This window comes from Rhinoderma darwinii, chromosome 10 (assembly GCF_050947455.1).
Source record: "Rhinoderma darwinii isolate aRhiDar2 chromosome 10, aRhiDar2.hap1, whole genome shotgun sequence".
In the NCBI taxonomy this organism is placed as follows: Eukaryota; Metazoa; Chordata; class Amphibia; order Anura; family Rhinodermatidae; genus Rhinoderma; species Rhinoderma darwinii.
Window position 1 is genome coordinate 27,149,177 of NC_134696.1, and position 20,706 is coordinate 27,169,882.

The 20,706-nt window shown below is 40.6% G+C and overlaps 1 protein-coding gene across 1 annotated transcript; it reads left to right on the top strand.

The window, feature by feature from the left end:
* Positions 1-1,725: 1,725 nt before the first annotated feature.
* Positions 1,726-14,379, top strand: ANKRD65 (ankyrin repeat domain 65). The gene is made up of 4 exons (XM_075840851.1): positions 1,726-1,964; positions 7,818-8,016; positions 10,045-10,594; positions 13,562-14,379. Exons 2-4 carry the CDS (start codon positions 7,820-7,822, stop codon positions 13,814-13,816), a joined length of 1,002 nt encoding a protein of 333 aa, XP_075696966.1. The 5' UTR covers positions 1,726-1,964; positions 7,818-7,819; the 3' UTR covers positions 13,817-14,379.
* Positions 14,380-20,706: the final 6,327 nt, after the last annotated feature.

A 20,706-nucleotide genomic window follows, 5' to 3' on the forward strand; every position in this document is an offset into this window, starting at 1 on the left:
AGTGGCGTTTTTTCTGGCGTAATTCGAGGCGTAAAACGCCCGAATTACATCTGAAAATAGGCCATGTGAACATACCTTTACTATTCATTGCAGTGAAAAAATACCCTATATTAGTGCTATATTATACATATATTTATATGTATTACCTCAATATTAACATAGGATCTGTTGGATTGTTTGAGAAACATTTTATTACTTAGATACAGCATTATTATATGTAATCTGACAGCTGTGTACACAACACTTGAAGGAATTACCAGAATGTGGACACCACAAGACAAAGAAGATGAACAATAAGAGCATCAGAAAAGACGACAGAAAAGTAAACACAACCAGTTACTGCCGCCCCACATTCACATGACACCTAATGCACGTGAAGCAGCGAAGTGACATATTAGTTATCGGTAAAGCATTCTACTGCTGGCAAAACGCCCCGTCGGAAAGGAACGCCATTTTCCCATTGAAATCAATAGGCAGATGTTTGGAGGCGTTCAGCCTCCGTACGGCCCGAAAAACGGCTGAAAATTTTCCTTGTGAACATACCCTATTATTTATCTTGTACTCATCCTATATTATAGTCCAGAGCTGCATTCACAATTCTTCAGGCTGCAGAGGTGAAATCTCCCAGCATTCCTTGCTGTTTGGACATCTGAGCAGAGCTTGTTCTGATGATTTGCATCATAGGAAGCTGAGTCTTTACACCCGGTGCTGTATAGTAATCTGAAAAGAAAACAAAAATGAGAATGAGTTTTCCTATTGTATTATAGGAGCTCAGCAAATCTGTTAGGATATGTCTGTCAACAATCTTGTTGACAGTTTCCAATAACAACCTGTCGAACTGTGAAGATTTGTAATGTAATGTATTCACAAAGCTATATAACTATTTATTGAGTATATATAACTATATAAACTGTAGAATGGTGTTAGAAAAAGGCCTAGTCACCTCTCCTGACATGTCTGTTTTAGTAAATACTTGTATTCCCCATGAAATAACAACTCTGTGTAGTGCTGTTCCTCAACTGTTCCTACTGGAAATGTCTCAATAAATTGACAACTGGGTGGTATCATTCCCCTTGTTAAAGGACGTGTCCCTGCATAGTCTCACTCTGTCAGCACTAATTGGACAGTGTCAGTCTGTCTAGGGAAACACCCCCAACTGGTAACACCCAGTTGTCAATTTATTCATAAAATTCTAGGAGGAATTACAGAGAAACGGCAAAACACAGAATTTTAAGAAATGATGGTGCAGAATTGTTATATTATAGTATTTACTAAAACAGGTATGCCAGAAGGCCCCATATTTTCCCCTAATAATTCTGAAATGTGTATGCATGGGCCCTTTCTGTAGGGATAGTAATGGCGGCCATAATATTTGCCATCTCTTTCCCAAAAATAGATATAACTAAGAAATTGGTCAATTGGATTTTTAATAATTCAATTGCTTATATTTTCAGTTTTTTTGTTGGGTTTTTAGTAAAGTTTAGCAAGATACTTGCCATGATTTGTAGATAAATAGAATTCCAGTACTAGTCAATGGTTGTAAAATACAAGTCAGACACACAAGCTCAGTCCGGTGATTTATCCTAGGGCCTATCATTGTCCTCATGTGTCTTTTACAGCTATTGTGTACGTCCCCCTCCCGTGACCCTCCCCCGGTCCTTTAGTACTTTGTAAAGTTCACTGGAATCATTAGCAGATTACCCTTTAACAGAGGGAAGCTCTGCAGGGGAACAAGTTTTTACTTGCCAAGGTCACTGGCAAGTGTTATTGCATAAGTCCTGTTTTGTTTAATCTTCTTCTCAATTTCACTTCATGTCAACCTGCTGTGTACAGTGTGTGCCGCACAGTCTGGAGCAGCGGGTTGTAGTACAGGGTGGTGATCGTAGACGTCAAGACTTCTGAGAGTGGAGCCCGGCAGTCAAACCGGACCGACACTGCGCTGACCAACCACAAATACAGTTCAGGTAACGCTGAGATAATATATATCGAGGTCAAACTTTGCGGATTTTCCTCGTATTTTATTTTTCCAAGAATTTGCTTTAATCCAAATGAGATTTATAGAAATTAAATGCACATTTTATGCAGCGTGCCCATCCCTGTCACAGCGTCATGGCGATTTCCTCCATTAACTTCTATGGGAAAAATGCATGTAAAACCGTGATCGTCATTTAAGTTGAGGTTTTCAATCGGAGCAGTTCAAGGGACGTTTAACAAAAACGTCAGCCATTGTTTGAGCAAAACCACAACTAAACATGTATTACCACTCTGTATTTAATTATTTTTTTTGCACGTTGGTATTTGGTGTTAAGGTTAAGGTCCCGTGCTAACGGCCATATTGTAAGTCCATGTTGTACGGATACATTATACGACGACCATAGTAATGGATCATACTGTACCGCTGTTTGCTTATGATTTTATACAGTGGAACATGAAGGCTTCATCTCGTGGATTCATAAGAATCTGTCTGAAAAAAACAAAACATGACATGCGCCATCTAATGCCATATTACGATGCTATTCTCCGCTAGAAGCAAAGCAGTGAAAACCCCATAAGTTGGGATAAGGATTGTCCATGGCTACATAACACTGTATCATAGGGCTCTATGTGCCACTACACAGGCTTTGCCATATGCATGTGGCCTAAGGGCACCCACACACATATATCGGTTTTCTTGCAGATTTTCCGTCCGGATTTGCAGGTGGAGAATCCGCAGAAAAAGACTGTTTTGCAGACAAGTGGATGAGATTTAAAATAAGTGTAATCCACATGTTGCTAAACATGTTCCGGACGGAAATCCGAGCATGCTTTGCATTTTCAAATCTGCAGAATGCTCATTCTATTCTTTGCAGATTTGACCTTTTTCAATCTAGAAGGGGTAAAATCCGCTGTGAATCCACGGCAAAATCCACAGAAAAATCTGCATTATACACATGCAGATTTTGCTGCAGATAAGCTGCGGATTTGCTTGGGCAAATCGATAACAAATCCACTACGTGTGCAGGAACAATTAGGCTGGATTCACACATCCACACATATTTGTTGCAGATTTTGATGCCAATTTGGTGTAAGGAGAAGTATAAATTCTTCTTTTCTATTTCCCATTCCTTTTGAAACCACTTCAGTGTGATTGGTGCAATTTTCAAATTAGTTTTTATTAAAAATTATTTTGACTTTTTGAGATACAGCTGCTTTGTATCCTGTATACAGAACAGCTGTATCTTTTGCTAAGATCTGGATTCGTCAGTCCCATGGACCTGACGGGTTTAGTGTCAGAACTTGTCAGCGACACACAGGACCAGCTGACACTAAACCCATCAGTCCCACGGACCTTGACGTAATTTAGCAAACGACACAGCTGCTCTGTATATAGAACACAAAGCAGTTGTATCTCAAAAAGTAAAAAGAATGTTTAATAAAAAACGAATTTGAAAGTTGCATCAAAAACACTGACACTTTTATAAGAGAATAAAACAAAAAAAAACAACACTTTCAAAGGTTTACATAGCTGCCATACGTATCAAACAAAGGTGTCCCTGTAGCTGTGGGGTCCCCAAGATCTGAACAAAAGGATGCAGAGGCAAATTACGTTTATAAACCCGCATTGGCCATAGATATAAACATGTTTCACCATTTCAACTGACCATACAATATTTACAGTATTTTTCTATAATATTTAAGAGGATTTTCGACAAAAACATAAAATTGGCAAAATATGTAAATAATAGAGAAGTTAGAGAAGTAGCCAGAATTGGTAATTATGTTTCTTTTACTTACATGCTGTAGATATTTTTGCAAAAGTGACATACATAAGTTGTCCCCCCAAGTCAGTGGACCCCTGTCCTCGAGTGATTCTAGAATCCAAAAGCATGTGCTCTTACAAGACTTTTATGACGTCACTGATGACGTCACTGTGATTCAATGGATATTTACGCCCCTAAATTGGGGATGTTGGGAACGTGGTGTCGGGTTGCCTCTTTTGCATGAAGGTCTAGAGGTTACAAATGGATGTTTAGGTGTAAAACAGTCTCTATTATATAGTAATAGGTCCTCTGTAAGTTATTGGCAAATAGATATATATTACATTAATAATATCTACACAACACATATCTATGTATGCTGAAATAATACATGCGAACCTCAGCATTATCAGCAATTATTAATTTCACAGAGCTGAACCGGTACAATAGGTACATGGGGACATTTAACCATTATGAATACAGAACTGAAACTGAGATATTGCCACAATGCATGTCAGATTATTTGCCTCTTAGGTTGTTCCACAAGGAGAAGTATTAAGCGGTCCTCCGACAATATACAAATAAAGCTTAAAGGCTATGTACACCTTTGACATAGACATTTTTATTTTAAATAAACAAACTATCAGTTTGTTTGGCGCAACTTTCTAAATACTTTTCATTAAAAATTATTTTAACTTTTTGAGATACAGCTGTTTTGTATACTGTATACAGAGCAGCTGTATCTAGCGCTGAGTCCTGAATCCGTCAGGTCAGCAGCGCTGACAGGTTTAGTGTCAGCGGGTCTTGCGTGTCTCTGACACGCAGGATCCACCTGTTCTCGATCACATCTAAGTTATGAAGTTAGATGTGATGGGTAACAGCTCGATCCTGAGTTATTGGGGATAGCACACGGACATAAATCCATGGTCGTGTGCATTATAATAGGAAATCCTTTTAAGAGCGCCTCTCCGGAGGACCCAGCATGTCAGTAATTTACGCAGACAGCTCATGTATTTCAATGTGAACCATGTAATTCTTAATGTAACCTGTGGTGGTGCTGCAGAGTAATTGAACACTTGCTGTCAGGTTCAACCTCCAAACTACAGCTGATCGCAGCGGGTCAAAGCAACAGGACATCCTGGGATCAATATAAAAAATTTTTTTTTGGGGGGGGTGCTTTCTAACAAAAACGGATTGTGAAAAAGATGTCACTCATACAGCGCAAAAACAAGTCTGATCATTAATTTTTCATCTAATCTAATGTGGATGTGTGCAAAATAAATATTCTGGCTAAGATAAAAACCAAAAATATTATTACATATACTTTATATTTATTCGATTTCCTTTGCACATGTGAAGTATGAATAGTGGATTATCATGTTGAGATATCGGTGGCTTTGTGGCCCTCCTGAGAATCAATGTAGACCAGATAAGGAAACGTTGATATTCTACAAAACAACAGCCTCACCCCTCACGTCACCGCTACAATCTGACCTATTATGTGCTATTCACATGTAGCCGCATTGTGTTTGTTTCATGAACTTCAGCAGTAATTGTATGTTATTATAGGCCATACATCTCCTATTCATTGCTGTGTTCAAGGTATTTATTGTGCACCCATTAACAAGGACTGCTTATTGCTTAGCTTTTTCTAATTCTCCATTATTATACACCTATTAACACTGTAATTATCATACACAGAGAATATTACGTTTATGTGATAATCACCATAGTGTAATAAATGGCTCCTTACTCCTTATTATATAAACCAGTTTGGTCGGGACTGTATTGTTCACTATATAAGTGACGGGTTTGCATAGTTTCCTGGGTTCTAGTCCAAGGTTCTCTGGGTTCTAGTCAAAGGCATACAGTACATACCATATAGGCAGGCTATGCAGCGGCTATGGGGGCCCTTGGAGAGAGAGAGGGTCCAGCCCTGGTTGGCCCCATCATTTTCTGTCCTGGCAAAGCCTGGGACCATAATAGGAGGACCTGTTGTGGAGCACCGTTTCAAAACTTTCGGTCTGCTTTAGAAGGCAAAAAATATAATGTTGTTGTCTGATGTGAGAACGTTGTGCTTCTTTGTTGCTTACTGCTCACAGCTATTTGTATTGTCAGTGAAGATTATGTTATACTATGCTCCTCGCTTTTGAGGTGAGTTCTCCAGACATAGTTCTGTGGCATAATAGAACCAGTAGTTTGAGAGCTGACGCTGTCAGTCACAACACCTGGACTACAGCCCCGCCTCTAATTAGCTGGTCAGCAGTGTAAACCAAGGGGGCACATGTGACAATTGGCACAAGTGACCGAATCTGCACGAATCTACATAAAGATGAAGTTATGAAGCGAGAGAACGATGGCTGTATGGTGGATTCTAAAGTAAACAGGATAGAGAGGGTCAAAGGAGCATCAGCTTCCCTTTAAATAAGAAAAGTAAGTGTGCGGGGAGCATTGTGCAGATCCACATTACCCATGGGATAGCTGGAGGAGGCTATAATTTTTTTTTGGGTTTGTGGATTTTTTATTCTTTTCAAGTAACAAACACAGGACATTTACGCACAAAGTGTCAGTAACATACTGACATACAAACATAATAAACATAGTAAACATAACATGTCAGCCATGACATACATCTGTAATAACATATTAAACAGCAGATAGTGATAATCGGTCACGTAAAAACCCGTACTTGAGCCGTCCTGTTTTCCAATAGGAAGCACCCATGTCTTTATCATATGCTATTATATTCTCTGGGGAGAAGAGCCAGCGAGCTTTTTAGCCAATGACGTTTAAGTGCAACCAATTGTGATGGATAAGAGGCTAATGCAAACTCGTGATGGGATATGGGAGTTAACCTTAGCACATAAATCTGTAATTGTTGGGGTAGTAGAAGATTTCGCGCTGAGGTTAAAATATGCACCGCAGGCCAGAGGTGGTCTGGAGACATCTCTGCTACCCTGATATTCAATAAAGCCATATCTGAGGCTGGAGGAACATCATAACCAGCCACCAAGGAAATAATCTGAAAAGTAGCCTCCCAGAACACTTTGACTATTGGGCAGGACCACCACAGATGCTCCAATGTTCCTACTTGCCCACATTGTCTCCAACAGAGACTTGAGTATCCCAGAATGACATGAACCAATCAAGAAGGGTAAAGATACCAACGCAAATGTATTTTTTTTACTTGTTCCAAGTGATTCACACAACGAGGGGAACGCATCAGCCAATCGCAAGCTCTTCTCCACGGAGTCACAGTTGTCCGAATATTCAAATCATGATCCCATTTGTGCCTATATGCCAATTTCTCATCCTCATTCCCCAACCTCAACAATGCTTTATATGCAGTGGACATCCCCCTCATATGGTTTTTATAGCCCAATATAAACCTTTGAATTGGAGACGATGTGCTTACAACCTGCTGCTGAGGACACTTTTGAAGAGCATGACGAATTTGCAAGTATTGATAGAATGCCACCTTTGGTAGCGTGGCTTCACAGCTTAGGTCCTCAAATGACCTAAAAATAGAATTACAATAGAATTTATCTATAGTATCTATACCTGACCTGCTCCACAACTGGAAATTCGAGTGGGGTATATGATATTCTAGACTTTTTAAAGATAGATATTTAAATGGGATCTGTATATACGACTTATGTTTTAACAAATATCTCCGAACACCCAAAGTGGCCTGCATAGATGCCAAAGGGGAGTACGTAACAGACTGTTGTAAACATTCCGTCTCCAAAAGAAGTCTGGTAGATTGAAACTTAGTAAAGGTTTTTCTATCTGAATCCATTTATGGTCCGCAACAGGATTCCACCACTCCCGCAATGCATCAATTAAAGAGGCTCTGTGGTACTCAGCGAGAATAGGAACACCCATGCCTCCTAGGAGGCTATCATAAACTAGCCCTTATGATATCTATACCCTTTCCCGCTGCGCTGACCTGTTAGCAAACTCTCGAATGTGCTCAGATCTGTAGGACATACACAGAACAGTTCATTTTATCCCTATAACTGTATGTTTTTGGTATTATATGAATGAATAACCTTAAACGTCTGTATCTCTTCTTGTAAGATATGCAGCAGAAAGTAGGTAGACTAACCCCGCAGGCAGAACTGGCAAGAAGATGCCTTCAACTGAGTGAGGAACACAGTCAGCCGGAGAAGTTGGGCCATGCCACTTATGAATGGAAAGCCCTCCATTTGGCTTCGTGGAATGGAGACGCTCGTCTTGTTAAACAACTTCTACAACAAGGAGAAAAGATGGATGACAGGTATGTGCACATAGCATCTAATGTCTCTGCACTGCTCCCCTTACACCTCAATTGCTAAGATTCTTTTGCCGACATAAATCCGGCCTGAGAACTTAAGGCTTTGTTGGGTTCTAATGTCTATTCAAGGTGTTAATTCTTCCCCATCCTAGATGTCCATTGAGACTGTTAATCCTATGCACACGTTGGTGATTACCGACTATAGTCTCTTGGCGTCAAATACGTGACTGAGCAACCAAACGGAGATACTTTAGATTAATCTGGACAGGACAATAGATGTGATCTCAATGGGAGAAACATTTGTGTCATTCAAGCTATTCTTTATGTTCGTTCTGCTAAGACTCCACAAAACAATTATTTGTTACTTCTTATGGGTAATTCATTTCCAGTCATAATAGATCTTCAGGGGTTGGTTGATCTCATTGTTGATTTGTCAACAGACGTCTGCCTTAGGGCCCATTCACACGAACGTGAATCTCGTCCGTGTGCTGTGCATGGAAATCACGCACAGCACACGGACCCATTGATTTCAATGGGGCCGTTCACACATGCAGGAGTTTTCACACACCGAGAGTCCGCTGCGTGAAACTCACTGCATGTCCTATATTGGTGCGTTTTTACGCACCTATATGCCCATTGAAGTCAATGGGTGCGGAAAACCACGGACAGCACACGGAAGCATAAAGTGCTTTGCGAGTGTGGGGGAAACGCATGCCACTCGCAAAGCACACTGATGCATAACACAATGGGTTTTTTCTACCGTCCTGTTTTTAAATTTCTACAGTAGGAACACATGAAACTACAGGAAATTCTCTGATGGCTGAAATTGTAATATTCTAACCATTGTCTGCAGAATCAAAAGATTGACAGCTGCAGATACTATTGGGCATAGTGGCATCGGGGATGTCATAGCATTACTGATCATTAGGGTCTACACTATTTCCAGGGTGGGCAATGGTGAGAGCCATATCACTTGGTCTCTTGTTCATATTTTTGGTGAACTTTTAAGGTAACACAACATGTCATAGCTAAAAGGGATTCTCAAGGTTTATGGATCTGTGACTTAGATGATTAGTTGGCTGAATTACCAGTTTATATATGACCATCTAAAATATACAAAAACTAGCAACAAAGACCATGGAATCCTCATCTTTTCGTATTTCTTTCCAGTAAATGTGGTGTTGTAGCTCTTTATGGGATCACTCCACCCATGAGGAAGAGTCCAATATTGAAAATCCCTCTTTCCATTGGCCCCACATCAACCACAGGGGCAGCCTCTTTGGTTTGATGGCCTTTGATCGACAATTGACAACTACTTACTACTTCAATTGGTGATCGTGTAGTACTAGCCTGCCGATGATTGAACTTGGTAGTTGTCAATGACACCTCTGCCTCGTGGGTGGTATGAACCTATGAAGAGCATCCACTCTCCACATTCACTGCAACACTAGTTAACAATAAATAGGAACGGGATCAAAGGGCTACTCTGCCCTTCGCTTCTACATGGGATGACCAGATGAACAAGCAGTTGACCTTCCTGTAATGGGTTTGTGTAGAGGAATGAACCAACACAAGTCTGGGGTGTTTAGCTGCAGAACGAACTGTAATAATAATAATATAACAGGTATACAAATAATAATTTACACGCGTCATTGGCGCAAAACATCACCATGGACTGTAAATAATATAATGGATAATGGGAAATTGCAAAGCGCCCCATTTCCTAGGGGGCCCCAAGGACTCGAAGGAAACAACCTGACAGGTGGCATGCAAACTTGCACTAGAATACCAGGGACCTTACCAATTGCTCTATTGTATGTTGGCTTTTGGACTGGAAGAGTTATTTGGGCAATGAATGACAGTATTGTGTTGGAAATACATGGCAGTGTTGGGCACAATTTTGGACTTTTAACAGATCCCTCCCCTGCACGGGAGACATCTTGTTTACTGAGTAAAAATACCTGTTTAGTACATTTTGGGATATGTTTCCAATTTCATATAATGATAAAACATATATTTTATCTTCTCCAGGGATGAGCTTGGTTGGACTCCTCTTCACTGTGCAGCATCCAATGGTCATTTAGCTACAGCAAAGCTCCTGATCCAAAGAGGAGCTTCGGTGAATGCCCAGGATGCCTCAGGTTGTACCCCTCTCCACCATGCATCATGGAGTGGCCATACACACTTGTCTGAGATGCTGTTAAACCGTGGATCCAGTGCCATGGCACCTACAATGGGAGGTTTAAGAGCTCTACATTTAGCAGCAGCTAATGGCCATACACTCATTGCACAGTTATTGCTGAAGCAAAATATAGACCCATGTATAGGTGACAACAACAAGTGGAGTCCATTGCACTGGGCAACCGTAAGCAATCATGTCCATATCATGGAACTATTGAGTGAACACAGGGTCTCTTTTGGACTGGAGGCTTCTGGGAATTTGACCTCTTTGCATGTTGCAGCTGAGACTGGAAAACTGGAGGCTCTGAACTATCTCCTGGAGAAGGGGGTTAATGTAGATGTCCAAGACTTGCTAGGCAGAACAGCTCTGGCAATTGCAGCGGGTAATGGTAGAATAGAGGTATGTATTACTAGGGTGATAAACCCACATTAAAGAGGCTCTGTCACCCCATTATAAGTGGCCTATATTGTACATAATGGGATCGGCGCTGTAATGTAGATAACAAGATAACAACAGTGTTTTTTATTTAGAAACATGATGTTTGACGGAGTTATGACCTATATTAGCTTTATGCTAATGAGTTTCTTAATGGACAACTGGGCGTGTTTTACTTTTTGACCAAGTGGGCGTTGTGGAGAGAAGTGTATGACGCTGACCAATCAGTGACCAATCAAAGTCATACACTTCTCTCCATTCATTTATACACCACATAGCGATATAGCTATATCGCTATGTACAGCCACATAAACACACTGTAACGTTACTGCAGTGTCCTGAGATAACGCTGTAAACTGTCATTTCAAACGAGATTACACTTGCTGTGCTGTAGTGTCGGGATTGTGTTAGCGAAGTGTCAAGATTCTGAATACACATCACGTCCTGGCTGGAGGTAATGTCTATTCATTATCAGGACACTGCAGTAACGTTATAGTGTGTGTATGTGGCTGCACATAGCGATATAGCTATATCGCTATGTGCTGTATAAATGAATGGAGAGAAGTGTATGACGCTGATTGGTCAGCGATTGGTCAGCGTCATACACTTCTCTCCACAACGCCCACTTGGTCAAAAAGTAAAACACGCCCAGTTGTCCATTGAGAAACTTATTAGCATAAAGCTAATATAGGTCATAACTCCGTCAAAAATGATAGTTTTTCTAAATAAAAAACACTGCTGTAATCTACATTACAGCACCGATCACATCATGTACAATATAGGCCACTTATAATGTGGTGATGGAGCCTCTTTAAGACCTGGGTAAGGGCGTATGTACCATGGAGTCGGACTATGAGGATGCCGCGGAGCCCTAGAGAGAAGACCCAGTTGGCCTTATCAATTATTTCAATGTCTGGTGACAACCTGTGCTGCGATCCCCACGGAAAACTAACCCAAATGCCATGAAAGGAGATAGGTGAAAAAAAAGTCCTTCTGTTGGAGTAGTTTGGGGTGTGGTGGAGTCAACCAGCACCTAAAGGGGCCCCATTATAATCCTTGCTACAGGGCCCACTTTCCTTATTTATGCCTTTGGACCTGGGCCACATTCTCAGTTACTAAGACTACATGATATTCCTATTTATTCTACACAAGGAAGGAAAGACAGGTAATTAGCTCAGGTCTTTGATCTGGCAGACAAACAAAAATGTATGTAAGTCTAGTTGACAGATAGGAGTAAATAGAAGGGCAATGAGTGTTAAACTAGCCATAGAATTACTTAGCTGTCAGACAAATGACTGTTTGCTCCACATCTATCTTTCCTGATTTTGCTGTCAATGTGCCCATGTTAATTTTATAAAGTAAAGGGGATAAGCAGCTGCTAGAGGAGTCTGATGCTGCTTATCTCAATGGAAACAAAAGATTACACATGTAAAATCCAACCGATCCAATTCTTGTTTCACTTAACGGAACCCAAAGGGACAAAGCCCTTAGAGACCTGATTGTTGGCTACTGAAAATATTGGGATCCACCAAAAGTTAAGAAAAAGTTTATATCCCGAATTAACGTGGTGGGCCACTTTGTAAGTGTCTGCACATTAAGCAAACAGGGGACACATCACTGCCACTGCAATTGTTTACATGTTCCCCCACCCTTCATGTTGCGGATCGGGGAGGAAGGGGAGAACTTGAAAGGTTTTAACTACCTTATAAAGTAATGGCATATCCATAGAATATGCCATCTCTTTATAATTGGTGGGTGTCTGACCTCTGGGACCCCCACTGATACTGAGAATGAGGGGTCTGCATGGCTGATTTCACCCCTATAATTTGTTCACTTGAGTGGGGACGTGCTGCACTGCCCTGCACAGCAGGTGGCCAGGGCATCACTGTGCACAGAAAAACCGTGAAGGGGCCTCAGCGTTAAGGAAGTGCTGCGGCTCCTTTGTTCTCAGGGTTGGTGGGGCTCCCAGAGGTCAATTTGTAGTGATTCAGACAGCACTAAGTGTGATGGGTGCAAAAGTAGGGGCCCAACATGATACCAGTTGAGAAAAGGTTTGAAGAAGAATTTCCATATTTTATTCTCATGCCAGTGACCGTGGATGTTTGGGTCTTATCCTAGACCTTCATCAGGCACTAGACCATGCTGGGCATCTGTGTTGCTGGCGCTGTATAGTTGCGGCTGACCGCTATGGAGACGACTCCATAGCGGCCAGCTGGTCCCAGGGGTCAGACACCCACTGAACATAAAGTGATGGCATATCCTAGCGATATGCCATCACTTTATAGGATGGCAATTACCCTTTAAGAAGGCATGTTCTGAGTACGTTTCATACATTTTCATTCTAAGGAATATGCCAGGTATTTTTTATAAAGTGGTCAACCTTTTTAAGATTCCCACAGACATCTTGAATATAGTGATGAATAATATAGCGATAAATAATATAGCGATAAATAATATAGTGATGAATTGAAATACAAAAGGGGCGTAGAAGAGTCACAATTTTTAGGCCGCCTCCGCCATTTTTTAGAAAAGTGGGTGGGACTTAACTGGAGGGAGCATGACAAGGAGCCCATGTAAATTAATCGACGTCCACGCCAACAATTGTGTGCAGTGGGCAGCGACGTGACCCCCCCGACCCCCCCCCCCCCCCCGCCCCGGTGCCAAGAGATAACCTAACCTCTACATAGCTTTCAGCTAATACATGGGGTGCTCTGAACACACTTCATGCGATTGGCAGGTATATGTACATAGTTAGAATGGAACAAACTATTCCTTCTCTTCTGGAATCCCCTTATTACTGATTTTATGAGGTCCATCATCCCCTATAAAGTGTGAAGAAATAATAATATTCCCTTCTTCAGGTTATGATATTCATTGCACCTAAGTTTTCCTGTCCATTCAGTGTTTCCTTCTTGTTCCCTTTTCCGGTAGGTTGTTCAGTCACTTTTGGATAATAAAGCTCAATTGCACATTGTGGACAACCATGGACGCACCGCCCTACACAAAGCTGCGGCGGCAGGACATCTTGATGTAGTACAGATACTTGTCCAGAAGGGGGCCTCATTGAATATAAAGGACAGCCTGTGCCTCACGCCAGTGCAGAGAGCATCCATAATGGGACACAATCAAGTATCTACTTATCTGCAAGAACAAGGAGCACTGTCCACAGTTCACAATGTACTTTAATCCTGTGCTCCTCTGGTGAAAAACATGCTCTGAACTGTATAATTTAAGACATTACATTACTTATCTTTTAATTATCCTTAGTTACAGTCTGTAGTGTAGTCCAGAGCTGCATTAACAGCTCTACAGACATCAGAGCTGAAATCTCTGAACATCTTCTTCTTGTTTAGTGACTGCTCAGAGATTGTTTTGCTGATTTGCATTCTGGGAAGGATCAACTATACACCAGGCACTGTAAAACTAACTGTTCCTCTGCATTATAGTAGTTTAGCAGAATTGTAAATGCAGCTCTGGAGTATTATACAGGCTGTAACTCAGGATCAGTACAAGATAAGTAATGAAATGTATTTACTGAATTTTTTAAATATAGTGAATACATCTATATATAAACTATAAAATTATGCTCAAAGGTGGACGTATCCTTAAGGGTATGTTCACACGTAGTGACCAAAAACGTCTGAAAATCCAGAGCTGTTTTCAAGGGAAAACAGACCCTGCTTTTCAGACGTTTTTTGACCAACTCGCATTTTTCGCTGCGTTTTTCGCGCCGTTTTCGCTGCGTTTTTTACGTCCGTTTTTGGAGCTGTTTTCATTGGAGTCTATGAGAAAACAGCTCCAAAAACGTCCAAAGAAGCGTCCTGCACTTCTTTTGACGAGGCTGTATTTTTACGTGTCGTCGTTTGACAGCTGTCAAACGACGACGCGTAAATAACAGGTTGTCTGCACAGTACGTCGGCAAACCCATTCAAATGAATGGGCAGATGTTTGCCGACGTATTGTAGCCGTATTTTCAGACGTAAAACGAGGCATAATACGCCTCGTTTACGTCTGAAAATAGGTCGTGTGAACCCAGCCTTAAATTAATTATAAAAAACATTCCAATATAATTTATATATTGTGTATAATATGCAGTATGAGAATAATCAAGGATTACAAGAGATTTCAGCTTCAGGATGCAAGTCAACAAGTATTAGACATCATTTTTCCATTTAGATTTTTATCTTGGTTGCCCACATGGGTAACATATAATGTGTGACAACCACTAATAGCAGCTATTATAGCCATAAACCAACTCTCCAGACCCCGAACGGAATATAAATCTGCTTTGCTATGCCAAATTACCTTCACACCCCTCTCCAATACTACTCTATATGTCACAATAGTTATAGTAGTTCTGACTTCTACTCATGAACCAGGAAGCACAGGATGAACAGTGCTAGAGGTCTCACCTAGGCCTCATGCATACGACCGTAAGGTTGGGATCACACGACCTATTTTCAGACGTAAACGAGGCGTATTATGCCTCGTTTTACGTCTGAAAATAGGGCTACAATACGTCTGCAAACATCTGCCCATTCATTTGAATGGGTTTGCCGACGTACTGTGCAGACGACCTGTCATTTACGCGTCGTCGTTTGACAGCTGTCAAACGACGACGCGTAAAAATACAGCCTCGTCAGAAGTGCAGGACACTTATATACATTATATGCGGGACACTTCTATACATTATATGCAGGACACTTATATACATTATATGCAGGACACTTATATACATTATATGCAGGACACTTCTATACATTATATGCAGGACACTTCTATACATTATATGCAGGACACTTATATACATTATATGCAGGACACTTATATACATTATATGCAGGACACTTATATACATTATATGCAGGACACTTCTATACATTATATGCGGGACACTTCTATACATTATATGCAGGACACTTATATACATTATATGCAGGACACTTATATACATTATATGCGGGACACTTCTATACATTATATGCAGGACACTTATATACATTATATGCAGGACACTTATATACATTATATGCGGGACACTTATATACATTATATGCGGGACACTTATATACATTATATGCGGGACGCTTCTATACATTATATGCAGGACACTTATATACATTATATGCAGGACACTTATATACATTATATGCAGGACACTTATATACATTATATGCAGGAAACTTATATACATTATATGCGGGACACTTCTATACATTATATGCGGGACACTTATATACATTATATGCAGGACAGTTATATACATTATATGCGGGACACTTATATACATTATATGCAGGACACTTCTATACATTATATGCAGGACACTTATATACATTATATGCAGGGCACTTATATACATTATATGCAGGGCACTTATATACATTATATGCAGGGCACTTATATACATTATATGCAGGGCACTTATATACATTATATGCAGGGCACTTATATACATTATATGCAGGGCACTTATATACATTATATGCAGGGCACTTATATACATTATATGCAGGGCACTTATATACATTATATGCAGGACACTTATATACATTATATGCAGGACACTTATATACATTATATGCAGGACACTTATATACATTATATGCAGGACACTTATATACATTATATGCAGGGCACTTCTATACATTATATGCAGGACACTTATATACATTATATGCAGGGCACTTATATACATTATATGCAGGACACTTATATACATTATATACAGGACACTTATATACATTATATGCAGGACACTTCTATACATTATATGCAGGACACTTATATACATTATATGCAGGACACTTATATACATTATATGCAGGACACTTATATACATTATATGCAGGGCACTTATATACATTATATGCAGGGCACTTATATACATTATATGCAGGGCACTTATATACATTATATGCAGGGCACTTATATACATTATATGCAGGACGCTTATATACATTATATGCAGGACACTTATATACATTATATGCAGGACACTTATATACATTATATGCGGGACACTTATATACATTATATGCAGGACGCTTATATACATTATATGCAGGACACTTATATACATTATATGCAGGACACTTCTATACATTATATGCAGGACACTTATATACATTATATGCAGGGCACTTATATACATTATATGCAGGGCACTTATATACATTATATGCAGGGCACTTATATACATTATATGCAGGGCACTTATATACATTATATGCAGGGCACTTATATACATTATATGCAGGACACTTATATACATTATATGCAGGGCACTTCTATACATTATATGCGGGACACTTCTATACATTATATGCAGGACACTTATATACATTATATGCAGGACACTTATATACATTATATGCAGGACACTTATATACATTATATGCAGGGCACTTCTTTCAGACGTAATTTGAGCCGTTCTTCATTGAACTCAATGAAGCACAGCTCAAAATTTACGGCTGTCAGAGAAGCCTCGCAAAATGCGAGGAGGAGGAATTACGTCTGAAACGAGGCAGCTGTTTTCTCCTGAAAACAGTCTGTCATTTCAGCCGTAAAAGCCTGCTATCGTGTGCACATACCCTTATAGTTTATACTGTCCACAAATACGGATCCGACGGCTACGGATAAACATCCGCACCCGTCTGCAATTGCGCCAGTATTATGGAATCATGGATGGACAAAGAATAATAAAATATTTTAAACAGTATTCCATATATTCCATAAACCTGGTTGGTCTGATTACTAAAATAAATTTGTCAAAAGGTTTTCAGATTTATTTTTTTCCTATTTTTAAAGTCTCTGAATGATGACTTGTTAATCGAAATAAAAAAGCCAATGAGTTTGTATTATTTATAGTCATAATTGACTTGTATTGTTATATTTACTCCGATTACAATTAAAATCCAATATCTTTTAGGGCTCGTTCACACAGTGAAGATTTGCTGCAGATTTTGCAAGACAAAATTAGAATTGTATCCAGGAGAGCAGACCTATAAGGCCTTTCTTTTTATATTTTCTCTGTTTAGGTTCCGTTCCAGGTTTTAGCTTAAAAAAACCTTGCAAAATCTGAAGCAAATCTGCACTGTGTGAACAAAGCCTAAGGCCCTATTCAGACGACAGGGATAATCAACCGTGTGACGGACGTTTTTTCAACTGTCGTGACACAGCTGTATTAAAATCAATGCATTTCTATGGGGCTATTCACACAGCCAGTTTTTTTAACGGACCGTGGAAACGGCCCGGGAAAAAATAGGACATGTCCTGTTTTTGCCCGTTTTCCCGGATCCCTCAATAGACTGAAAAATCGTGTTTTTCACGCCCGATTTAACACCTGGTTCTGTGAATAAAGCCTTAAAATTACTAGATACATGAAAGACACAATACAAGTGTATTGTATCATGTCCATTAGAATATGACTGTCCTCCCCCGTAACAATTCCAGTATGCGGTTCCTTAGTTCATGTGTGGGAATAACGTGTTCTATCAGTTTCTTGGAAATATGAATGATTCGTACTGAAGGTTTTTACTGGAACCAATCATAAATAAGTCTAGTGACCCCTGCTGGTTGGTCTTCATTACTGTATTATTACTGAAGATCCGCATCAAACGCTCCAACAAAAGCATCAAAATATCTGTCCCGAAGTACGCTCCACCTGTCTGGTATACGCAATAGGGGACAAATAGTGCGAAGAAGAAATAACGTTAATTCGCTTTGATTTCCTAATAGTAGAAGATGTACAATGGTTCACTTTTAATTAGTGGCGTATTTTGCACACGTTTTAATAAATCTGGAATTGTCTGAGGCTGGGTTCACACGACCTATTTTCAGACGTAAACGAGGCGTATTATGCCTCATTTTATGTCTGAAAATAGGGCTCCAATACGTCGGCAAACATCTGCCCATTCATTTGAATGGGTTTGCCGACGTACTGTGCCGACGACCTGTAATTTACGCGTCGTCGTTTGACAGCTGTCAAACGACGACGCGTAAAAATACAGCCACGGCAAAAGAAGTGCAGGGCACTTCTTTGGACGTTTTTGGAGCCGTTTTCTCATAGACCCCAATGAAAACAGCTCCAAAAACGGACGTAAAAAACGCTGCGAAAAACGTGAGTTGCTCAAAAAACGTCTGAAAATCAGGGGCTGTTTTCCCTTGAAAACAGCTCCATATTTTCAGACGTTTTTGGTCACTACGTGTGCACATACCCTAAGGGTATGTTCACACGCACTAATTACGGACGTAATTCGGGCGTTTTTGCCCCAAATTACGTCTGAAAATAGCGCCTCAATAGCGCTGACAAACATCTGCCCATTGAAAGCAATGGGCAGACGTTTATCTGTTCACACGAGGCGTAATTTACGCGCCACTGTCAAATGACGGCGCTTAAATAGACGCCCGCGTCAAAGAAGTGACCTGTCACTTCTTTGGCCGTAATTGGAGCCGTTATTCATTGACTCCAATGAATAGCAGCGCCAATTACGTCCGTAAAGGACGCGGCGTTCAAGCGCCTGCACATGCCATTACGGCTGAAATTACGGGGATGTTTTCAGGCTGAAACATCCCCGTAATTTCATCCGTTACGGACGCCCTCGTGTGAACATACCCTTACTGTTTCTTTTTATGCCTGCTATGAGCTACTGTACATTTGTGCCACTCATTTTCGCTTTTCCTATGCTTTGCCTTTGAAAAGGGAGCAAAAAAGTATATTCACAGCTTGACCACGACCACTTTTCTGTTGCAAATTCTTGGGCAAATTTGGCGAACTTTTATTTGCAATTTTACGCCCTTTTCAGGCTTAAACGGAAAAATAAATGTGGACCATTGCAATTCTTGCCTGCTAATGATATGTGTAAAATCCTACCTACTACTACTGCCAGCACACATCTCTATATGACACTATGCCACGCAGGAACACACTGAGCCTCACTTTATATGCATCCAGGTGTGATTCTAGCCTCTCTCCTCCTCCCTGTCCATATAGAGGGAGGTCCCGCGAGTACGACATTCAGGATCCCTTCTATTAGCCGGAGCGGAGTGCCACGGAATACAGCGAAACGCCATTACATGGTTGCCCCTTCATATGATATTACATTTCCCCTACAGGAAAGGAGTGGTCGCCAGCTTTGGCAGTTACACCTTGGCACTAGTGGCCTCTGCCTCGTAAGAAGACATCAGTATTATAAATGACCCACTAGACCCTGTAACCGATTTTGCATTGGGAACAAGGAGCTACAAGTCATGCCTCTGCTTATTGACTGGTCTGTACTGCTTGAATCAAGTGGTACAACTTAGGGGTGTAGCTAGGGGTGGGGACTACCATGGCACTTGCCCCGGGTGTAGAATGTAGAGGGGCAAGCTTATCTTTTGGATTAATCCAATAAATGCGGGCCTGTATACTTACCCTCCTTGCTCCGGGCAGCTGCACCGTCATCAGGATCCATTGCAGCAGCGCCAGGAACGGAACAGGTGCCGGGAGAGAAAAAGGGTAAAGATAAAGTCTGGTCTGGGGTATGTATATTTTTTATTCTGTCTGATCGGGGGTCTGTAATATAGGGGGTCTGAAAATATTTGGGGGTCTGATATTTATCTAGAGGTCTGATATTAATATAAGGGTCTGGTCCGGGGTCTGATATTAAAGTGGTTGTAAATTAATTTCAGACCCCCTAAATATATTTGGACCTCGTGACTAGACTCCTAAGTTAATAAAGGGGTTGTCTGGAGTCGAAAAAAATATGACCATTGTTCTTATAATATAAAAGTAAAGAACTTAATAATTCGTTTCCATGAGCAAAGACGCCCTGTTCGCCTGAACGGAGGAGCGGTCACATGATCACGGAGGCCAGGTGGGAGGGCGTGGAAAAGTGCTGGAGGGGAAAGAGGAAAATGCCGGGACCATTGACGCACCGACACATATGGGAGGTAGAGGCTGCTCCCAGCGATGACATTTCACAAATTTCTGAAAAAAAAACAGCTAAACTTCCAAAATCATGTGATCGATCCTTTATTTGGGCGATCGGGGCATCTTTACTAATGGAAACTGGAGACTAATTAGTAAGTGCTTT